The sequence below is a fragment of the Atractosteus spatula genome, chromosome 6, assembly GCF_055471065.1.
Source record: "Atractosteus spatula isolate fAtrSpa1 chromosome 6, fAtrSpa1.hap1, whole genome shotgun sequence".
Taxonomy (NCBI): domain Eukaryota; kingdom Metazoa; phylum Chordata; class Actinopteri; order Semionotiformes; family Lepisosteidae; genus Atractosteus; species Atractosteus spatula.
This window is the reverse complement of record NC_142711.1, coordinates 47,219,572-47,240,325: the sequence shown is the minus strand read 5'-3', so window position 1 is coordinate 47,240,325 and position 20,754 is coordinate 47,219,572. Positions and strand designations below refer to the sequence as shown.

Genomic DNA, 20,754 nt, shown 5'->3' with positions numbered 1-20,754 from the left:
TAACACTCCAGGTTTGAGCACAGGGCCCCAAGTCTGAAAGGCAGCAATGCTAACTACTGCGCCAGCCACAACAAATTCAAGGACTAGTCATTAACAGGAAAATGAAAAAAAATAAATGCTTTTTTTGTTTGTCATTGAGTTGTCTACCATGAAAGCCACAGACTAGTAATGTGTATTCCCACCATCTGAAGTAATACAAACTGGTCATCTCTGACACTTTCTCTGCTCCAGGTTGCAAATGTTCTCTCATGAGATGCTCTCGCATGCATTTCATAGACCCTGGACAAGTTGTTCACTGGTCTCCAAACCCTATATGGTCTCCAAACCCACAATCCCAGTTCAGTTGTTCAATGAGGTTTGTTTTGATGAGTAGGACACCCACAGCATAAATGGCAAGTTACAATCTTACAAAAAAAGCTGTCGTCACGCTAGCAGAAGGTTGTACTGTTGGAATGTTGTCATATCAGGATGAAACCACAGTAAGTGAGGTACTTACCCAATGTATTACTATGTAGTTATGTAGCCATCAATCATCGTTGTGTCTTTGGAGATCTGTAGCAGTTGAACATTCCTGCTTACTCCTTCACACTTTAGTTTTCCCATTGATCTTAGCAAGGTGTGGCAACTCCCTGTCATCATTATGGCTGTGGTTGACTATAATACCAAGGCCTGTCTTGCCAGGTTAGGAATTGGTGGTTGAGAACACCCTACAGTGATGGTACAGCAGCAGCTGTTTCTGCAGGATTTCTGTGTTTTTTTAAATAGAAAGCGCCTGAAGAGTTGAGAGAAGCTGTTAAATTGGTCCAATTGAGCCACTAATGAGTTAAATTAAGGTCAGGGTGTAACAAGAGCTTGGACATACTGGCCGTCCAGCATCAAGATTGGACAGACCTGAAGCAATGTGAACTTAAGTTCTTTGGCAAACCAAAACCTAAGGAGGAGAACTATCTTAATGCACATTTAGGATAGGACATTTCCTAAGGTACAGGTTTATACAGTTAGAAACAAAACTAACATGTATAACAGGAGTTATGCAGCCCTAGCCAAAGATCTTGTACTTCTTTATTATTACTTTTTATTGGTTAATTGTATAATTCGTAGATGGAAATAATCTAATTAAGCTTTGAATGACTCAGAGGTATCTGCGATAACAAATGACAAAGTCAGCCTCACCCCTCTATGCACGATTTGTAAATCATTTATTTAAAGTAGTAGTCTTGCTATAATTTGCATGTAGCTCAGTCAGTGTCAATTCATGGGCTGACACAAGCAGAGCCTTAGATTATTTTGAATGGCAAAGCCTAGGAGCTGTGGTGGCTAATTAAGATCAGCTGTAGACTCCACCATGCACAGCAGAGGGAGCTGCAGCTGTATAAATAGATTGAAAGCAAAATTAATACAAATCTGGATTTTACCATAGTTAACAAATTACGAGCACTAGGGAACTGATCCTAAAGACAGTCCTGTTCTTTTATTTGGTGGGGATGCAAATTTGTCTCAGTGATACAGTGCATCTCGAAAGTCTATTGGAGTAAAAGGCAAATTTAAATGTACATTCATTGGACTAATTAACTTATTGATCTAAAAATGTTATCAAAGTGATTCCTTAAAATTCCACCAAATCACGGTTTAGCATTCACCTCTGAGGTGTATTTGTGCCAAGAATAGATTTATTGTATAGACGTGCAGCAGAGACTGCATGTAATCATTTATACATCAGGACAGGAGGCGTGTAAAAAAAATTAACATTACTCTAAAAATAAGCAGGTAGAGCCTGCGTAGCGCTAGAGTAGAAAACATGAGTACCAGGAAGCCACAGGGCTGCTGAGGGACAACTGACAGTTTCACAGGGTTGACTGAGTGCAGCTGTGTTTTGTTATCTCTGAGGTCCTGTGCGTGAGAGGTGTGGCAGATACAGATCCAGGTCTTTTGTCAGAGACCTGAAAGGGTGTGGTGGGAGCAAGACTATGGGAAAAGATCAAAAAGAGAGATAGTAGACATGTGAAAGGGATGTGTACAGCCCTAAGGAAAAAGAAAACTATCATAAGAAAGCATTGCCTTGCAGAGTCAGTGAAGGGATTGGAGCAGCTCATTGGCTGCTTAGATGAGCTTTTCAGAGCAGGTTAGTGAGGAACTCTAACGTGAGTGAAGCATTCAGGTTGGTTTTTTATTGACTGCTTTTCAATATGGGATTGGTGAATGAATTGCTGATGCAAATAGACACTAGAAATTCCAGTGCAAGGAAATCTTGAATCTTTGCTCTTCTTTTACGCATGAAGACACGTGAAAGTGGTGAACAGCCAACCCTAGAGGGTCACACCTCCTTTATGTCAAGCACATTAGGATTCTATGTGTATGAAGTGCTACTTGTATATAAACACAGCTGTTATATATCCAAAAATCAATAAAATGTATATTGGCCCACACTAGTCTTAAAAGAGGATGGCCCCACAATACTAATGGCGGTGCCACTTTGCTTTTGAGATCTAAACCAGTATAAAGTATATGCAAGAAAATTCTTATTGTATTGTTGTTGAAGACTCATTAAACAAGAAATAGCCACAATTCTTAAAACATAATGGCTAAACACAATCACATCATTTTCAATAACCATTTATTCAATTCAGGGTCATGGTGGTCCAGAGCCTATCCTGGGAGGTATTGGGCACAAGGTGGAATAAATCCTGGACAGGACACCTGTATGTCACAGGGCGCACTCACAGTGACACGTGCACACTCACATCAGAGCCAAGTCACAGAAACCAATTACCCTACCAGCATGTGTTTGGTCTGTGCGAGGAAACTGGAGCACCTGGTGGAAACCCACACGAAGACAGGGAGAACATTCAAACTCCACTCAGATAGCACCCCAGGAACTGAACTGGGGCCCTACACTGCAAAGCAGTGATGTTAAAAACTGTGTCACCATACCGTCCTGCTATTATGGATTAAAAAGTTTGCACATGACCCTATAAGACCACACATTATCACATGAGAGAAGTGTCCTACTTAACAGATCTGAGAAGCTACCATCGAGAGTAAATGTTGGAAGAGGGCCTTTTTAGTCAAGGAAGGAAGTCAGGAAGGAAAAACAAATCTCTCCGTGGTTATTGTAGATATGTAAATTCATACTAGAGAGGCCTCTGGGTAAGTGGAGGAAATCTAGCAGGAATCCTGCAAAGGCTGTGAATAAAAGGAAAAAAGGATTAAAGGAAGGGATTTGCATGGTACCTGGCTGTGACTCAGAAACAGCTTGTAAATATTCTTAATGTGAAGTCGGGACATCACAGCGGTCTGGTAGCACACAATAAGACTTACAAGCTTATAAGAAAACTGGGCTTCTTTTTTAAATGCACAAACCGAATTTTATATGGGTTTTAAATTTGTACAAGTTGACATTTACATTAAAATCTGTGAACTGACCCTGGCAGCGCAAATTGCTTATCATGCCAGCACTCTCACAGATGATCATCTGGGATACAGTCAAGGAAATTGCAATAAAAAAATAATTATACCTCAAAGAACAAAAAACGGTCAGCAAAGAAAGGAAAAACCACGTGATCAAGCTTCCTGTCTGTGACCCGCTTAGATTAAAGTGCAGGCCTGGGCATCTTTAACTGTGGAAAAAAATCATTGAGTTTGATATAAACAAGCAGTTCTTTGTGCTGTGAGAAAACGCGAATGCATATTAATCTCGACTGATTGTTGTTCTAATCGCACTAAAGGAGTATTTTTAAAATATAAACAAATCTCTGAGCAGTAAAAACATACAGATCATTCAACACATTCCTATAATCCAAAAGGAGGGGAAATAATACTGTACTTAGTTTTTGAAAGTCAAAACCCAAAAAATTAAGTTAACATTCCAAGTGTACTGCAGTTTCTATGCATCTACTATATCTTGATAAATTTCTCAAGCTGTGTGATAACGCAGACATACTTGTAGTTTATACCAATAAATGCAGATCATACTGCAGTCCCACAACCTATCTTAAGGCGCCGCAGAAGAGTCTGAAAGTTTCTGACAAGGTGACACTTGGGTTGAGTTCCCACTTGGTGTGAAGAGACAAAGTTGATTTGAAGAAATAAAAGTGCCACTGTAATTTAGTTTTGCAGATACATTCAGACCCTATCAATGGAACATGTCTTAAGCATTTTTTTTCTTAAAACAGTTCTCAAGAAGATTAACAGACAAAACAGTTTTAACTTTAATTCACCAGTTCCTATCGGCCATCATAAAATAAGGACTGATTTCCAATATTCATCAACTTGAGTCGCACAGGTTTACAGAAAGGCATATCTTGCAACGATTGCTTGTTCACCACACAGTGGAGATCTTAGCTCATATTTCAAAGCTGCAGTGGTGAGGCCTACACACTATTCCCTGGTTGGACACTGACACCAGACTAGTCAAAGACATTCGGGCTGAAGGTGTGAAGCTAATTGCTGTGGCTATTGAGGAAGATTACTCTGAATCTGGTCTTGTTCCCTTTACCCCATTTGTCAGGATATTCCTAGTGATTTTTCCTAATCTCTGTTTGGAAGCTTTAAATCATTCAACATCCAAATGCTCTTGGTTTCATTATAAAAAGTTATATTATAATTGAGATCTGAATTTGGTGGTCTGGTGCTTACTCCTTAAACTATACTCTTTGAATTCTTTCCCTGGGTCTGCCCATACAGAAGCCGAGACTTGTCTAGTTTGTGTTCTAGTGCGTGAATGTTCTTTCTGACAAAGAGTGCTACACCTTCTACACCTCCTCCATTGTTTCCTTCTCTCTGGAATGTTGTATATCTACAAATGTTAGATTCTTCACCATTATTCCTTGTTAGCCATGTTTCTGTATTTGCCATTGCATGATAATGACATGCCAGTGCATTCTGTGTAATCCCTGCATTTTGTTCCCAATACTTGTGGCATGTAGGTATGTGCACCTAATTTCATGACCCTTTGACATTTGTTTTTTTTTCACATTGTCTCTCTGAGTATTCTTCTGTGTATCGCCTGTAGATATTTTCTTTGAATTCCCAGCCCTATTATTATTCTTTAAGCTTTTTGAAATTTCTCTGTAGATATTTGTCCTAACCCCCCTAAGCTTCCTCCAGACATTATTCACTGCATCTGTTCAGAGAGTCTTTGCCATATAAAGGTTTCCTGTGGATTAAATTTAGCTGTAGTACAGCAAGATAGAGGTAGGATCCCTGGGATCATTTACTGTATGCCCATGCTGTTTGTCCTAGAATGAGCAACAACAAAAGGGTCTTCACATGCCTTTACTTGAGTTTGTTAAGGAGTAGTTAATTAGTGTTGGGATATGAAATGAGGTTATATGTCAAGGGGAACATGACTTAATTAGATTCATGTGATTTTTTTATGAAAGCTTCTGGGCTTCCATAATGGTTTGTTGTTAAAGATATAGTTTGCATATTAATTATTTGTTATAATTAATTATTGATTATTGATTATTGATGGCATCCTTTCTGATGAGAACTTTTAGTTGTTGTTTAATTATTAGGTTCAACCACAGAAACCTGGGCATTTTGTAGCGGAAGAACTCCTAGTATTCCTAGTTGATCATGGTAAAAAAGCTCTAGGGCTCTGGATATGTTGCCAGGGTGGTTTCTTTTGTAGGTATTGTCCAATTTGACTGGAGGTCATAATAATGTCTTCTGCTTCCCTCTTCATTTGAGTACCCTCTGACCATCTGAAACATTAGCTGTCCCCTCACAGCACTTCTCCAGTTCTCTATAGGGGAGATCTAGATGACAAAGAGTAGAGCGGCTGTGATATAATGTGGGATGTATTGTAAAAGCAATAAAATAGCTCCTTATTGTCAAAATCTTTAATGATATCCACACCCGTGGATCTCTTTCATCTTCATCACTGCGCACAGAACATGAGGGCCAGAATTTCAATCATTTATTGGCTGTGTGATGCGACATTGATCTAAATTTAGTGTGATTCAACCAGGCCTTGGTAAATTTGGTAAATCTTCTTGATTTTTTTCCAGTGTGCCCTTGTATTGCTTATCCTTGGCAGACAGAGCAAACAGGTGAAAAAGAAATATTCCTTAGGGCACTTCGGGCTTCACACATTTGTTATTATTTTCTGTTTGAACAAGCTGCCGCAATGTTAACACCAGCTTCTACAGCCTCCAAAGTGCTACCTGCTGCTTGACGTGAGCTAGATTTTTCATGTGTCTTATCACTTCTTTTCCAGTGTGAGAACCCCTCTTTGATGCACATCTCATAGGACTCACAGTCTCTTGAAGTAGATGGAAGTAGGAGATGCATTCCCAGTTACCAATCTACTGCTTTCACATTGTGTGAAACATTGAGGGAAACAATTTTTTTGCATCTACACTGATTAAAAACTGGCTATGCCGCTTTTTCCCATCTGTTGCCTCTCCTGCTGATGGTTCAGGGTTGTATAGCTGATCACAGCAGCATCAGGTGGTGACGTAGGCAGCACATCTTGTGGTCGTGCTCCGATTTTATCTCCTGTATACAATTCAGTTTGGAAGTCTGCTGGATTTCTTTTCTGTCTGCTTACAAATGTATCCGTTTGTGTGCCAAGCATACTAAATTATAGTTTTTTTCAAAACAAAAACTATTCAAATACCAGTTCAACTTATTTTGGGTCTTAGAATGGTTTTCGGGAGGGTGGGCGGGGGGCGGCATCTCCCACTGACTCGGCGCACATCTCCCACAGACATGGTCAAGGACAAGGTTCAATAACTGATGTCTGAGATTCCAGCCTCAGCCATTTCTTAGCTATCTAGACAAGGACAAATCATCTGAGCCCAGCCGGGCCCTGAAGTGTTGGTTTTCCTATTCATGATATTGCTGGAACTATATATAGGAGTTCACTCCTTCACAAGATAGTATTTCAGCTTTCAAAGCTTTCATTTGCTGTGGTGACACCATGCAGATTAAAGTAAGCCTTCTGAATGTCCCCTGATAAACAGGGGGGCCATAATGACAACACACAGGCTAAGTGTCAGGACTACAGTACACACTTCCAACTGGTTTGACCTTCATGATATATAGTTTTTCCAGTGCTATTGACAATTGGTTACTAAAACTATTTTTTTTTCTATAAATATTTTGATGTGAATTATATTCACTTTTAGAACCACAGTTAGAACCTAAACCTGAATATTACTTATGCAAGAGCAAATAAGAAAAAATTCAAAGGCTCAGGAGATTGTTAATTTACTATCTGAATCAAATAATATTCATTCTTCGATACTCTGTATTTTCTCACTGCTTTATCCTGTACAGGGTCATGGAGGATGCTGGAGTCTAACACAGCAAGCAACCGGTGCAAGGCAGGATACACCCTGGACAGGATTCCAATACGTAACAGGGCACACATGGACATGCTTACATTGGCAGCAGGGCCAATTCTTCCCAAAGCCAATTAGCTTACCTGCATGTGTTTGGACCATGGGAGGAAACTGGAGTACCCATGTTCAAACCTCTGTGAACATGAGGAGAACATACAAAGCCCTCACAGATAGCACCCAGTGAATTGAATCCAGGACCCCAGCACTGCCAGGCAGCAATAATAACCACTGTGCTACCATGCTGCCTTAACAAATAGCATAATATATCTAATTTAACTGTAATTGATTACAAATAACTATAATAGGAAATATATTCATATATTACAGAACCATTCACAGCACTGGCAAAAAAGCACTGGAGGCATGTATGATTTGTGGTAATGCCATTTGCCAAATTCAAAGTGTCCCCAGACTTACATATTATGTGAATGTAATTAGCAGCCTATTCCCAGTACAGAATCTGTATTTAGATGTTCCACTAAGATTCTGTTAAGTGCCTCTTTATCCATTATGAAATGTCCGTGTAATACACTAACATATAGCCAAAGACTGAAACTCCTGCCTCACTGGTTGAACGTGGACTAAAGACACTGGCATTGGGCATCTTCATTAGTATCTTCAATGAACAGCTGAAACATGGACTCAGTTGAAAGCCTTTGCAAAACTCAGGTGTCTTTGTCAAGATATCTCATACCTTTCAAATGCTTTTATCTTCACAAAAGAAAGGGACAATTCCTATGTTCTGTACTTTGAAACAGCAGCAATGACATCAGACCATTCTTGGATTAATTTCTGCTGTACTGGCAATGTCAGCTACAAGGCTCTAATATAGAATAGAGGCATTCATAGCCCTTCAGTGATATAGGATCACTAACTACCAAGTGGCTTTGTTACAGTTAAATCTGCAGTAATTTTGTCTACAAATGAAGAAAAATTGAGATCCTTGTTTTTGATATTTAGCGCACAGTGTGAAAGGCCCATAGTCCAATACAATTCAGATTTATCATTATATAGCAGGATATCCATCACTATAAACCGTTGTGAGGATAGTAATCTCCAGTCACAATGAAGTCACACAAAAGCACATTAATGACGATGATTTACTTAAAAGAGTGTCTTGCAATAATCTGCCATCTACAGGCAGATACAATGAGCAGAAGAGGGAAGCCTCTAGCCCCAGCTGATTACAATCAATGCTGTAGAAAGACCAACATATCTGCATATTGTGAACACATCTACCGGCAAATAAAACTTGAGAATATTTGGTAAATTAAAGTACCAAATGTGCCCAATTTCCCTTAGCATTTACTCGCTTATGGTTTGTTTTCTGCATGGTTGTCTGTGTGTCTATTAGGCCTTGCAAAGCTTGTATTAATTTCACTTTAAGGTTTAAATGCCTAAAAGCAAGGAATAGAAGAACCATGTCTGTTAACATGGTTGCTAGGCTGTTGTTGACAGCGAGACAGTGTGTGAGTTTGCCCTCACTTGAGGGTACAGGCTCTTGGGAGTTGTGCCCATGTGCAGACCAGTGTAACATCACATGAATGAGTCTGGAGTGTTTCATGGTCCCTGTGACCTGCTGTTAGACAGAGCTGCAAAACTAGCAGAGAACCCTTTGAAATAAAATAACAACAGCAATTAACTCTGCATCCTTTTTGTTCTGAGCCTACACAAGACACTTGTAGGTGTGACACCCGGTGTGAAGAAGCAGAAAGAATAGGATGAAAGCTTTGCTCATTTGCAGACACCAGAGCAGACACAACCAGGAACTGCAAGAGAGCACTGGAGACCTGTGGATATCATAAAATGGCAGCAGTGGGAGGATCATCCCAGCACCTACATTACCTGGAGCACAGCTGGTAGCAGGATGACACTAGTGCCGCATATTGGGAGCAGATGTGGTCTGTGCATGAAGGAAAGTGATTGTCAAAAGGGGTAGCAACATCAACTGCAGGCCTCCCTTCCAATGAGCAGCTGATGAATTGGCTCTGCAGGACTTAAGTGCAGCAGCAAGATTGTGCTTGCGTAGCAGCTAAGAGCCACAATGCTTCACCTTGCTTTTATTATAAATGAAATTATTTTGCAACTTGTATTTGTATATATTTACTGTACACAGCCCAGACTTTTACGGAAGCAATTTAAATGAAGTACGTTGCTTAAGGTTACAGCAGCAGTGATCCATCTACAATGTAAACCCACAACCATTAAGTTATGGTCCAGAACCCCCAACCAATACTCCACATTACTGCCTGGCTACTGACCCAGCTATGCTGCTGGGCGGATACTTCCATCGGTAACTGCTGATGCACCACTGCACTCAAGCCCTGTTTCTGGAGTCTAGTTCCCCCTGGGGAAAGCTGTTTAATCGAAGACCATTATTTCAGGAATTTACACTCAGCAACGATCAGGATGGCTGTGTTGGGGAAGAGGCAGGGCAGTTCCAGCGGATTGGCTGGACTGAATCCAGGGGACATTCAGGACAACAGTGCTAGAGGTGAGTGCAGAGGTGTGGTTTGACATCAGAAAGCCCCGATGTCAAGACAGCCTCTCACATCCTCCAAAGGGACACAAGTAAACCAGGTGACTTAACCCAGAGTAGGCTGTTGTGCGATAGCTCAAACACCACACAACCCCCCTCCCACCTTAAAATGTAAACTTTTTATATATCAGGATTTGTATTTTCCATATTTGTATTTAATTTTATGTAATACTTTAGCATGGGACTGCCTGTGGCTACAGTGCCCTTTTGGGGATGTAAGGAGAAGGAAATTTCAATAGGGCTCTCTAGGGATGGCCATGCAGGGGTTTCAGGCCATACCTAAAGCTGACAGGCTGCAGAGGCAGAGCTGTAGGGGCCACACTGTTGAGGAAACCACAGAGGCAGAGCTGTAGGGGCCACACTGTTGAGGAAACCACAGAGGCAGAGCTGTAGGGGTCACACTGTTGAGGAAACCAGTCTGCAGCCTTCACGTGTTACTGAGGATGATCCTTGCAAGACTCTCACCCACGGCTGCTCCATTATGTCCCCGAACCATCCACGGATTTCACCAGCTGCAGAATGGGACAGCAATCTGTTCTTGGCAGAGATGGGAACAAGGCTGTGCGCAGCGATGGGACAGGGGCATCTTTTGCTGGAGGGGTGGGCTACTGACATTTTAGGTCACCATCACGCACCAGCTATGGAGGGTGGAGACTTGTACATTCTCGACCTGGTCTTTCTAGAGTGGCTTTGGGCCTAGTTGGAGTGTCCCACAGCAAGGAAAAAAGATGACGGCCCTGCCACTGCCTGAGAACCCAACGTAGTCATGATGTGTAGTTTAGGACCCTATGCAGACGGTATAATCCAGAAGTGACTGGAATAAGACTTAAAGGGAAACACAGTAGGAGCAAGACGGGATGGCACGCAGGGGGGCGTGACTATGGTGATCTGGCACTTGGGGTGCATGGTGCAGGCGAACAAGTCCAAAACAGTCCAAAAGGGGGAATCTGGGGCGCAGTCCAAGGTACAAAACCAGGAGGTCCATCCAAGACAAAGACAAGAATAAAAACAGGGAACAGGGACATGGAACCAGGAACAAGGAAGTTAAAAATAGACTGACAAGGCCAGGTGCTCCGAGCCCCAGACTCAGTTTGGTCAGGATGCCGTTAGGAAGCCTGTGCCTTCAAGCAAAGGACATAGGGCGACTTGATGCTAGGCGGGCCTCCGGGCGTCCATCTTCTAATGCAGAGCCAGGAGTAGCGAGAGCATCAGGTTTAAATATGGAGGGACAAACAGAGGGCAGGTGCACATAATTGTCACGATCGTTACTCCTCCTCTTAAGGGCGCTCCAGCCCTTCCTCGTTCTGCCCCATTCCCCACACCTGTTCCTTAGTCCAGCCCCTCTTTAGTTCCACCTTTAAAGCCAGACGCAGGCGTTTGCCCGAGGCTTCTCATTGATTTCTGCATCGTGAGAGCCCGGGGTCCTGCCGCGTCTGGCTCCGTTATGGTTTTAGTTTCCTGTTCCTGATTCCCCGCCCCGCCGGTCCCGACCCGGTTCTGGTTTTAACTTCGGATGGATCCCCTGGTCTTGGACTAAACCTCCCGTCTTGAATTCCCCCTCTGGATTTACCCTTGGATTGTTCGCCTTGGATTCACTCCCCCTGGACACCTGCATTCCTCGGACACGCCCCCTGTCTCCTGACCCTTCTCCTGCATGACTATTTTCCCAATTGTATCCTCACATTCCGGATCGTGTCGTCCGCATAGGGCCCGGCAAGAACTGTTCATGACAATAATCAACTAAAGTACGAAAGGGCCAGGGTGCCCTTTAGAGGAGGAATTACAATCGTGACACCCTCCACCCAGAACAGATGATAGTGCCTGTCAGAAAGTCAGCAGGCAGAATGTCCGATGGCACAAAGGGAACTCTTCCTTAGGAGGCAGACAACAGTGCACACCTCAGATGCTCCCAGCACTGGGCACGCTGACCTCGATGATGACCTCTGGCCTGATTGAAAGCAGACTTTGTAAAATTGCAGTGAAAACCTCCCTGAAAAATGGGAATTCTCTTTGCAATCGAAGCAATGAGAACATCCACTACAGGAAGAGAAAAGGAGATGACAACACTCAAATACTAGAGAAGGTCAGCCAGGTGTGATTTAAAAGCCATTTTTTTCTCTTGGGCTGTGTTATTGATTTCTTCACCTTGGTTAACCTTTCAACAAAACCTTCACCAAACGTGAAACTTTCTCAGGTATGCTGCTGTGACATTACTGCCTGCAGCTCTTCTGGTTGTAATGCAGATCAGTGATACTGGATATTTTCCTACCTGAGAGGTTTTGCTTCATTTTATAAACTGGAACAAAAGAATTTATAATTCTTTATTCACACTGCTTGAAGTGCATTTGACTTTTTTATGCGTCCCAAAATTCAAGCAAAACGAAAAGGAAGCAGTTCACAATGTTGGAGGTTATGTGGAGAACAAGTAGCAATTCATTCTGGTCATGTCCGTAAATACAACAGTATTGGAAATTAATACATTTTGTATTAATACATTAATACATTTTGCACTTACTAATAGCGTAAACCTAGACATACCATTTGAATTCTCAATTATGTTTGGGTAATTTTACTTTTGACTACATGGAACTAATGGATAGATATGTGCTAGTAGCAGCTCTTTTAGCTGCTAGTAAGAAAAATATCACAAGAAAATGGTGTACTAAAGATCCCCCAACACCATAACAGTGGATCAATGTTGTGAAGGAGATTTATATAATGGAAAAGATCACCTTTTCACTTAGGTTACAATCAGAAAGCAAATACTGGCAAGCCTGGATTGGGCTTGTGACCCCATTGAGACCTGATTTTGTTCTTAGAAAGAGGTGGAAACAGTATTTTGTCTAGATTGTTGGTTATTTGTTGTGTTTCTGCTAATTATATTTCTAGTTGTAACCTCCTATTCATGCTGGCATAATGTAAATAGTTAATTATATAAAAATAATATAATAAAAAAATGGAAGATGAAAGCTGTAAATTATGTTACTTTGTATTGTATATGTTGTATTTGGACATTTTTTCATCATTAAATAAAAAGTTTTTTTGAAATAGAAATGCATTTGACTGCATAGTTTCTTTCTTTTCATATGGGGGTCTGTCTTGATGCACCCCAGTGCAGGTTTCTGTTCCTGTCCTATTGGATGACTGCACTTTGTGTCTTGAAAGCAGACTTTGTAGAACTGTAGTGATAATCACTTAGAAAAACAGGGATTCTCTTTGTAATAGAATTTAAGAGAACTTTGTCTTGCTTAGCTTGTTATAGCCAAAAAAATAAAAGTGATGGATGGAGACCACCATGTGGGGTGTAACTATATTCAACTGGATTAAGTCAGATGTTTCCTAAGCAAGGTATATTGGAATCTCATGTGATAATTTCCTAGCCATTAAAAAGGCCATCCATGCTGTGAGTCTGACAGACTAGGATCTTTCGTTATATAGAGATTCTGGAATTGATCAGGTATTAGTGACCAGAAAAACACAATCACTTAAATGACCTCGTATCATCTATAGCCTTTTGTTACAGTATGTTCTCTGTGACACAGGCTCAGCTCTAAATAGCAAGAAAACCCACCAGCTTTTACCACCGCTTACCGTGTCATGAATGTCAGCATCAAGCTGTTATGCCACGCCCCCGGAGGACTCGTCATTCCACCTCGAATTCCAACACGGTTCCCAATTAGCCAATTTACCCCAGACTAATGCTGCTTCACACTCTCCCCTGATCTCAATATTAGGGTTTTTCCTGTGTAGCACTACTTCCATTTTCGCTAAGCTCACTACTTTATTTTTGGCTTCCTAACCCAGGTTTGTTCTCCGACTACGTTTCCTGGTTTTGGTACTTTGGTTATCGTTCTGGTTTCGACTCACGGCTTACGGCTCCGCTTCTGGTTTTGTACTTTTGCACCGGCTTGTTTACCTACTGTTTTCGGACCTCGGATTGATTTATCGATTACGCTTCTGGAGATCGTCCTGGTTTTCTGCAAAGGGTCCTCACTACTGTTTTCTAACACAAGCTTGGACTGCAGGTTGAATCTGTGCGATAGCTCTAGGAAAAACCTAACGGCTTCTGAAGCGGAGAGGTCAGATCAGTTAAATGACAGGAGGTGGGGCCTTAAGTTGCTGCAGAAGCCAGTCAAGAGGACACAGGCCACACGCATACAGCCTTTGAGGAGGATTACCTGGTGGCCTCACAGACATGCATAATACCCCTGCAACAGCTGTCGCATGACTGAGGCATATGGGTTAACATCTTGTATGGCTGGATTGTTAGTATATTTAGTTTATGCTTGATAATATGATGGGCTCAATACCTTAAATATTATCTTCAGTATTGCAGACAATTCCTTGTCAAGGGTTGTTGTTCAAACAAATATCACTTATACTGACAAAAGTCAGTCCAACCTCTGTAATGATCTGAATCTACACATTCTCACATCGTTATAAAGACATTGGAAATTAAACCTTCCTATTGTTGATGACTGGAGTAGATTGCTTTAATTGTGAGTTGTTCAATCATAATTATTGTGGTGTAATTGTCTAAAATGCACCCCCCTGTGACATGATAGTTAACACGTACCTTTAGTCATGAAGCTGCATTGAAAAATACCTCCTTTTAGTATATTCAGGGATTAAGATACAGTGCAAACATTACATTGCACATAATCTGCATTTGTAATGTGGTTTTATATAATCACATTGCAATACAATTCAATGGTATTGATCTTATAGCCTGTATGTAATCAATACATATTAAAGTATTTCAAAGTGTATTATAAGTCATAGTGTATAATGGATATGTTATTAAACATATTACATTAAATATGTTTTGATGTGGTTTAGCAAAGCAAGGTGTACACAGGAGGTTTAAGAAAACAATCAGGAAGTTTATGTAAAATATATTTACATATGGAGTATTATTTATTTAATGTCTTCTACACAGGTGCAAGTAGGAATTAACAGAACAATTCATAATAAATAAATATACACGATTTCAAAATATAAACTCAAAATCCATAAGACTCATTGTTACTTTCTATCTAAGGAAGTTTATTTTTCTTCTTATGTTAACATTCAATGCACAATTTCTCCAGGGAATGAAGGAGGAATGATGTAGTATAAATAGTCCTTTCAGACTGAGGGGTACTGTTTTGAGAGTTAATCAGTAATCCAGAATTTGCAACTGATTTGTCCTATGAAATGTGTGGGTGTTAAATATTACTGTAACGTCTTAACTAAACGTTATTCCTGGTACACAACTCCACGATATGTGTTCAATATGTTGCTCGATTGCAGTTACTGTATATCTGCGGTATTTTCTTGAGTCCGGCCGGAGTAACATTGTAATTCGTAATTTTAGAATGGACTAATTTTTCCTGTCGGAGCTTGGAATTGTTCATTCGCGAAGTCACGCGGTATTATCCGAACACAAACGCAGGAATAAAAAACGGACTGTACTTGTTTAGTTCTGATTAGCTTCGTCTTGCTCTATTTTTCGCTTGGCCTATAATATACAGTACTGTATTACGTGCTCCCCAGCAGTTCTTCCAATGCAACGTTTAGTCGTGGGGGCTTGGCTTGGCGCTGTGGCGTAGCTGAGCTACAGCTCTGTACTGTGGATGCTGTTTGGTGAGTCACACAGCACATCTCTCGGAGCAAGTCTACACGTTCATTTGCGGCATCCAGAGATTGCAAGCATTGCAACTGCGTAAACTGTCAGAAAACTGTTGTTTTGCAGCGTGTTATATGAGGCTACGCGTCTGTAAAAGCAGCATCTCTGTAGTTTCGTCCTGTACTCGACATAAGGAAATTGAAAATGAACCCTCAGTGCGCGCGCTGTGGGAAAATTGTCTACCCAACCGAAAAAGTGAACTGCCTGGATAAGGTAAAACAGTATAAACGATACTTTATTGGTTTAATGAATTATGTTTTGGTGCAATATGAGCAGTTTTAGTGGTTTTCTAACTTCTTGTAAATAATGTTATTAGTTAGGGTGTGCGTTTCCTAATGCAGGAATGGGGCACTAACAATATCTGTTATATATCAGTGAGATGTAGTATTGAACGATTCAGTCGTTAAAATAGCTTAGTTATTTGCAGGGTTAATGGAACAATAATAAATATGCAGGGGCAAGTGTTCGGATAATGATGCTTCTGGTGTTAACGCCGTTCTTCTCTTTTGCCGACTTAAAATACACATCAATAAACCGAGAGAGAAAACACAAACTATCGCGTACCTTACAAACAAATTTGAGTTTCATCTATAGTACTGATCTTGGGTTATTTTACTGCTACGCTACAATCGGAATGTGCTTAGTAGCGCACTGTACCTTTGCATGCAAAACAGCATTGGTGTCACCTGGCTATGTGACAGCAAAAGATGACGAGCAGGTTTTCTTACAATGCATGCCCAAATTGTAAGCATTACAGTAGTCATGAAGCTAACTTGCACCTTTTGTTTTCAGACATACACAACACTTAAGCTATTGCCTTTGCGTTGCCATGTTATCTCCAGAGCTGGTAATTAAACATTATGTAATAAGGGATTTTGCATTATTGATGCTTTAAAGGAGCTGTAGCATGCGCTTAAAAAGATGTCATCCTGAAAAGGACTGAACAAACCGTCCCCATGTTCAGACACCTGTGGTTGCTTGTGAATGTGTGAAATATGAAATGATCAGAAAGGAACAAGGTAAGTATTAAAAAAACAACAGAGTGGTGCTTACGGTATTTTTCTCCCGATTTAAAAATGTCAGTAATTTTTGGGGCTCGTAAATCATCCTTATCGCTTATTACACAATACTCCCTTTCTCTACCTGACTGTGCTTTTCTTCTCCTTTTGCTGGTCATACCCGTTTCGTTCTGGCTACTCTCCTGACCTCTTCAGTTCTAATGTTTGTGAGTTTCGCTGCCCTGGAGAGAGATTTTAATTTAGTTGAGAAACCCTCCTCCAGTTTTCTGCCAAGCAGCAGTGCTTCAAATTATTCTGTAAATGAATAACACGATGGAGACATGGGTGACCTGAGCTTCTCTGCCCACATAAGCTGCTGACTTCCAGTAAAACTGGAAGCTAAATGAGATTTGTTGCCAACCTGCAGTGAGATAATCAGACTCTCTATTCTAACAGTATGCTTTTATTTAAAAAAAATAACATCTATCCAGGTGGCCATTGTGAAGTTCCTGTCTTGGAGTAACAGGACCTTGTTATAGAGTTGATGTGCCTGAGTCTCTTCCTCCAGGCAGTAGCCTCTGTTGAGCTAAGTTGCAAATGTCCTCTCGAGCAAAACACGCGCAGTGTGCCTAAAGAGACAGAGGCGTGCCTTATGGGCTCTTTGGCAACTGCATTTAGTCTGGTGAGTTCAGAATTGGAATGCTTCCAGAGAAGGAGACTACTTTTGTTAACAGGGACTTTAATTTGAACAGTTTGCATGCTGTCTCGCACATTAAGAGTTCCTTCAAGGTGTGGGAGTGCTTCGCCGTTTCTGGGACTGGAAAACATTGGGAGTGTTTAAAGCCAAGGAAGTACAAGGATGTGTTATTGACTGCAGCAATTCCCAGCAGTCATTAGTTAGTCAGATTCTGTGTCACATTTCGGAAGGTTACAATTCCGAAGCGCGCCCGGCCAGGTCAACAAAAGGATTTTCCTTCTGTTTTGCAGATTTTGTTTGTTACAGTTTCATGACAAGTATATGGAGGAAGGCTTAGGTGGATTCTTAGAAACCTTGGCAATCATGAATCCTTCCAAACTTCAGTGTAATCCAAGAAGGAAAAAGACAATAAACAGGAGATACATCAGCATCTTAGTCAAAGCATTATACTAACTGTAATGAAATCAGTGGGAAGATCTCTGCTACCTTTCTACAGTGCATTTTACTTTCCCAGAAGTAAACTAGTTCTGAAGCATATTATATTTTAGGTGTTGCTTAGGTCTTGCATTATTTTATTACACTGTCTAAGCAAAAGCCCTTCCTGATATTTTTGTTATATCAGAGGTGGAATCAGAGGTTTACCAAGATAATATTGTATCAAGTCAATAATGTCAAGTCAGTAAAACAGTACTATAAAGATCTGATTGAACATGAGCTAGAAAAACAGTTCTGGCTGACTTGGTCTCCTTTTGGATTAGTAAATCTCATTCCAAACTTGGCAGCTCAAAGCAATTAAATTGAGGCTCCTAATTTCTGCAGCCAATTATTATTTTGCATGTAATATAAGATTATTAAGATCTGTTTAGTGCATATGAAAAAGGAACGTCTGTGATTAGGACAACAATTGTAGTATCTTACATTTTGCATTGATGTACGAATAGAGTGGAGCTACTCCAACCCATATTCTAACATGGATGGAGTCAATACTGTGATTGTAGTAATAGTAAATACATAACTAATATGTATTCTGGACATTTATAAGGGGGCAGGGTGGGGTGGTGGCTCTGTGGCTAAGGATCTGAGCCTGTGGCTGGAAGGTTGTTGGTTCAAATCCTACAGCCAGCAGAGGAATCCTACTCCGTTGGGCCCCTGAGCAAGGCCCTTAACCCCAGCTCCTCCAGGGGCACTGTACAATGGCTGACCCTGCGCTCTGACCCCAAGCCTCTCTCCCTGTCTGTGTGTCTCATGGAACGCAAGCTGGGGTATGTGAAAAGATGAATTCCTAATGCAAGAAATTGTATATGACGAATAAAGTGATCTATCTATCATTTTCTGTATTCTTATTCTGTTTGTGTCTAGCTTTACAGAGTTAGATAAGGTGTATATTGCATGTTTTTCCTTTGCGTCTGTTGAGACAAAAGACCATAAACTACATTCGCAATTTAGAAAGTTGTTTAATAACCTCCTTCAAACTTTGCCGATCTATACTAAGTTGATGAATTTGTGTTATTTTTTTACGACTTGAATAGAAGCAAGCAGTTATTTCTTTTTTCTTTGTCACTTTTGCAGTACTGGCACAAAGGATGTTTTCACTGTGAGGTGTGCAAAATGACCCTTAACATGAAGAACTACAAGGGTTATGAGAAGAAACCATATTGCAATGCGTAAGTACTTATTTTCTTTAAACAGAAGTCTTGTTTAAGCTTTTTTGAGATGTCAAAGAAATGCCGGATTAGAGGCTGTTAGGGGTATGAGGTTTGTAATATCCAAAAACTCATCTAACTCATCTACCTTTAGTTACAAGCTGGGGAGAAATGATAATTTGAACTAAACATATTACAAGGACATCTAGGCACATGGTTTAGAATAGGCTGCAGTGGAAATATTTATCAAGATATTTTCTGACTGTACATAGAAAGTGAACACACCTTAACATGTCTTCATAATGAAAAGAATTTCAAGATGATGCACAGGTGTAGGACTCCAATGGGGATCAATAATGAGCTCTCCAAAGGGACTGATTTGTTTTGGTATTTTTTTATTTAAAAGGCGACTGATTAACTTCATTGTCATTTCTTACTTTTAACACTAGCAAATGACTTGGTTTTTACTTTCGCTGTGTGTGAACTTGGCACATTCCTATGGTCCTGTGACAGATTTGAAAGGCTTCCCTGACTTTCTGACCTGTAGCCAATTACAACAGTTACAATTCGTCTATAAGCTTAAGCAGCTCACATGATCAGTGCTTATTCCAGTTTCTGCAGTGTTTAGAAAACTCAGGCCTAAGTTCTACACCACAGTGTTGCTGAGTATAAAGAAACAACAATAAAAGTAGTTACAAAGGCATGCTTGGTACAACCATAAATTTTTACATCATATTTATTCTTAAAACAATAAAAATATGTGTTTTTCAAAACACATTAAGTCATCCTGTGGGTAGGTACATCATACTGCATATTTTGACAATGACTACAGTTGTAAGTCCTGACTCATGCTGAACATTAAAAATTATTTTCAGAATTTAATATTTGCCCTCTCTGAAGCCACTGCATTTGTAATTTATTTTGGGGATTAGGTACAGACCAGGAGGTAAATATGAAAGTGTTTCTGGGTTCTGTTAGAATTTTGAAATAATAAAGCTGCTTATCGGAATGATTTATTGTTCAGTGAGCCAGCAATGAGATTATTAAATATTGCTCTTATGAAAGTAAACTTTGAGCACTTTAAACAGGGTCAATCTGATCTTAAACATTTTGACAGCTGTTTCCTTTAGACTTCTGCTGGTTTAGAGATGCAAGGATTGTCACGTTTCTTTGCTGTAATTTGTTTCAGTTTCAGCCAGTGGTAGGAATAATTGGATAGCAGCCACTGACATCAATCACTAGTAGTTTATTCTTCAAAGAATGTATTTTATGAATGTGCTTTCATTTTAGGTTTACATCATAGTTTCTACTTCTGCTGTTGTATAGAACCTTTACTTTGATGGGCTATGTCTTACAGTGCCAAGAAAGTTTCTGAACTCCCTAGATACAATTGTACAATAATATACAATTATTGTACATTTTGGAGCTAAAGTGTACTGCAATTAGAGCTTCATGACCGTCATAATAAAAGATGTAGATCTTTAACCAGTTACTGTGGAATATCCTTGACCAGAAATTACTTCAACTAGATGTTTTCAGTAACTGTTTATCACTCTTGTATTGGTTTTTAGGACTTTTGGTCCGTTCATCCTTACAGAAGTGTTTCAGTTCTGCGAACATTTTTTTTATATTTATTTTTTTAAATATTTTATTATTTACAAAAATTCCAGTTTATCATTCTTATTCCACAAACCCCGCCCAATGCACGTACAGACAAATAACTTAAAGATATATTTTATTTAGTCAATGTACTGTATATGTAAAAGAGAGCTTAACATGTTTAGAGGTTCTTCACGTGTTACAGAGTTCATATATATCAGATGTCAATATGAATATACCTAATAATAGCCTCTCCAATAT

General features: G+C 40.2%; 1 protein-coding gene across 4 annotated transcripts in view; it reads left to right on the top strand.

Annotated features, from left to right (window-relative positions):
- The first annotated feature begins 15,467 nt into the window (after positions 1 to 15,467).
- The window catches only part of nebl (nebulette), a 118,890-nt gene continuing 113,603 nt past the window's right edge, over positions 15,468 to 20,754 (top strand). For 2 of the 4 annotated variants that reach the window (XM_088918320.1, XM_088918319.1), the window contains exons 1-2: positions 15,472 to 15,769; positions 18,821 to 18,915. In XM_088918320.1, the coding sequence (XP_088774446.1) occupies positions 15,701 to 15,769; positions 18,821 to 18,915 (164 nt within the window). In that variant the 5' untranslated portion in view covers positions 15,472 to 15,700. Of the gene's footprint in view, positions 15,770 to 18,820; positions 18,916 to 20,754 lie in introns of all 4 variants that reach the window. The other 2 variants (XM_088918315.1, XM_088918322.1) reach the window with 2 other exon arrangements.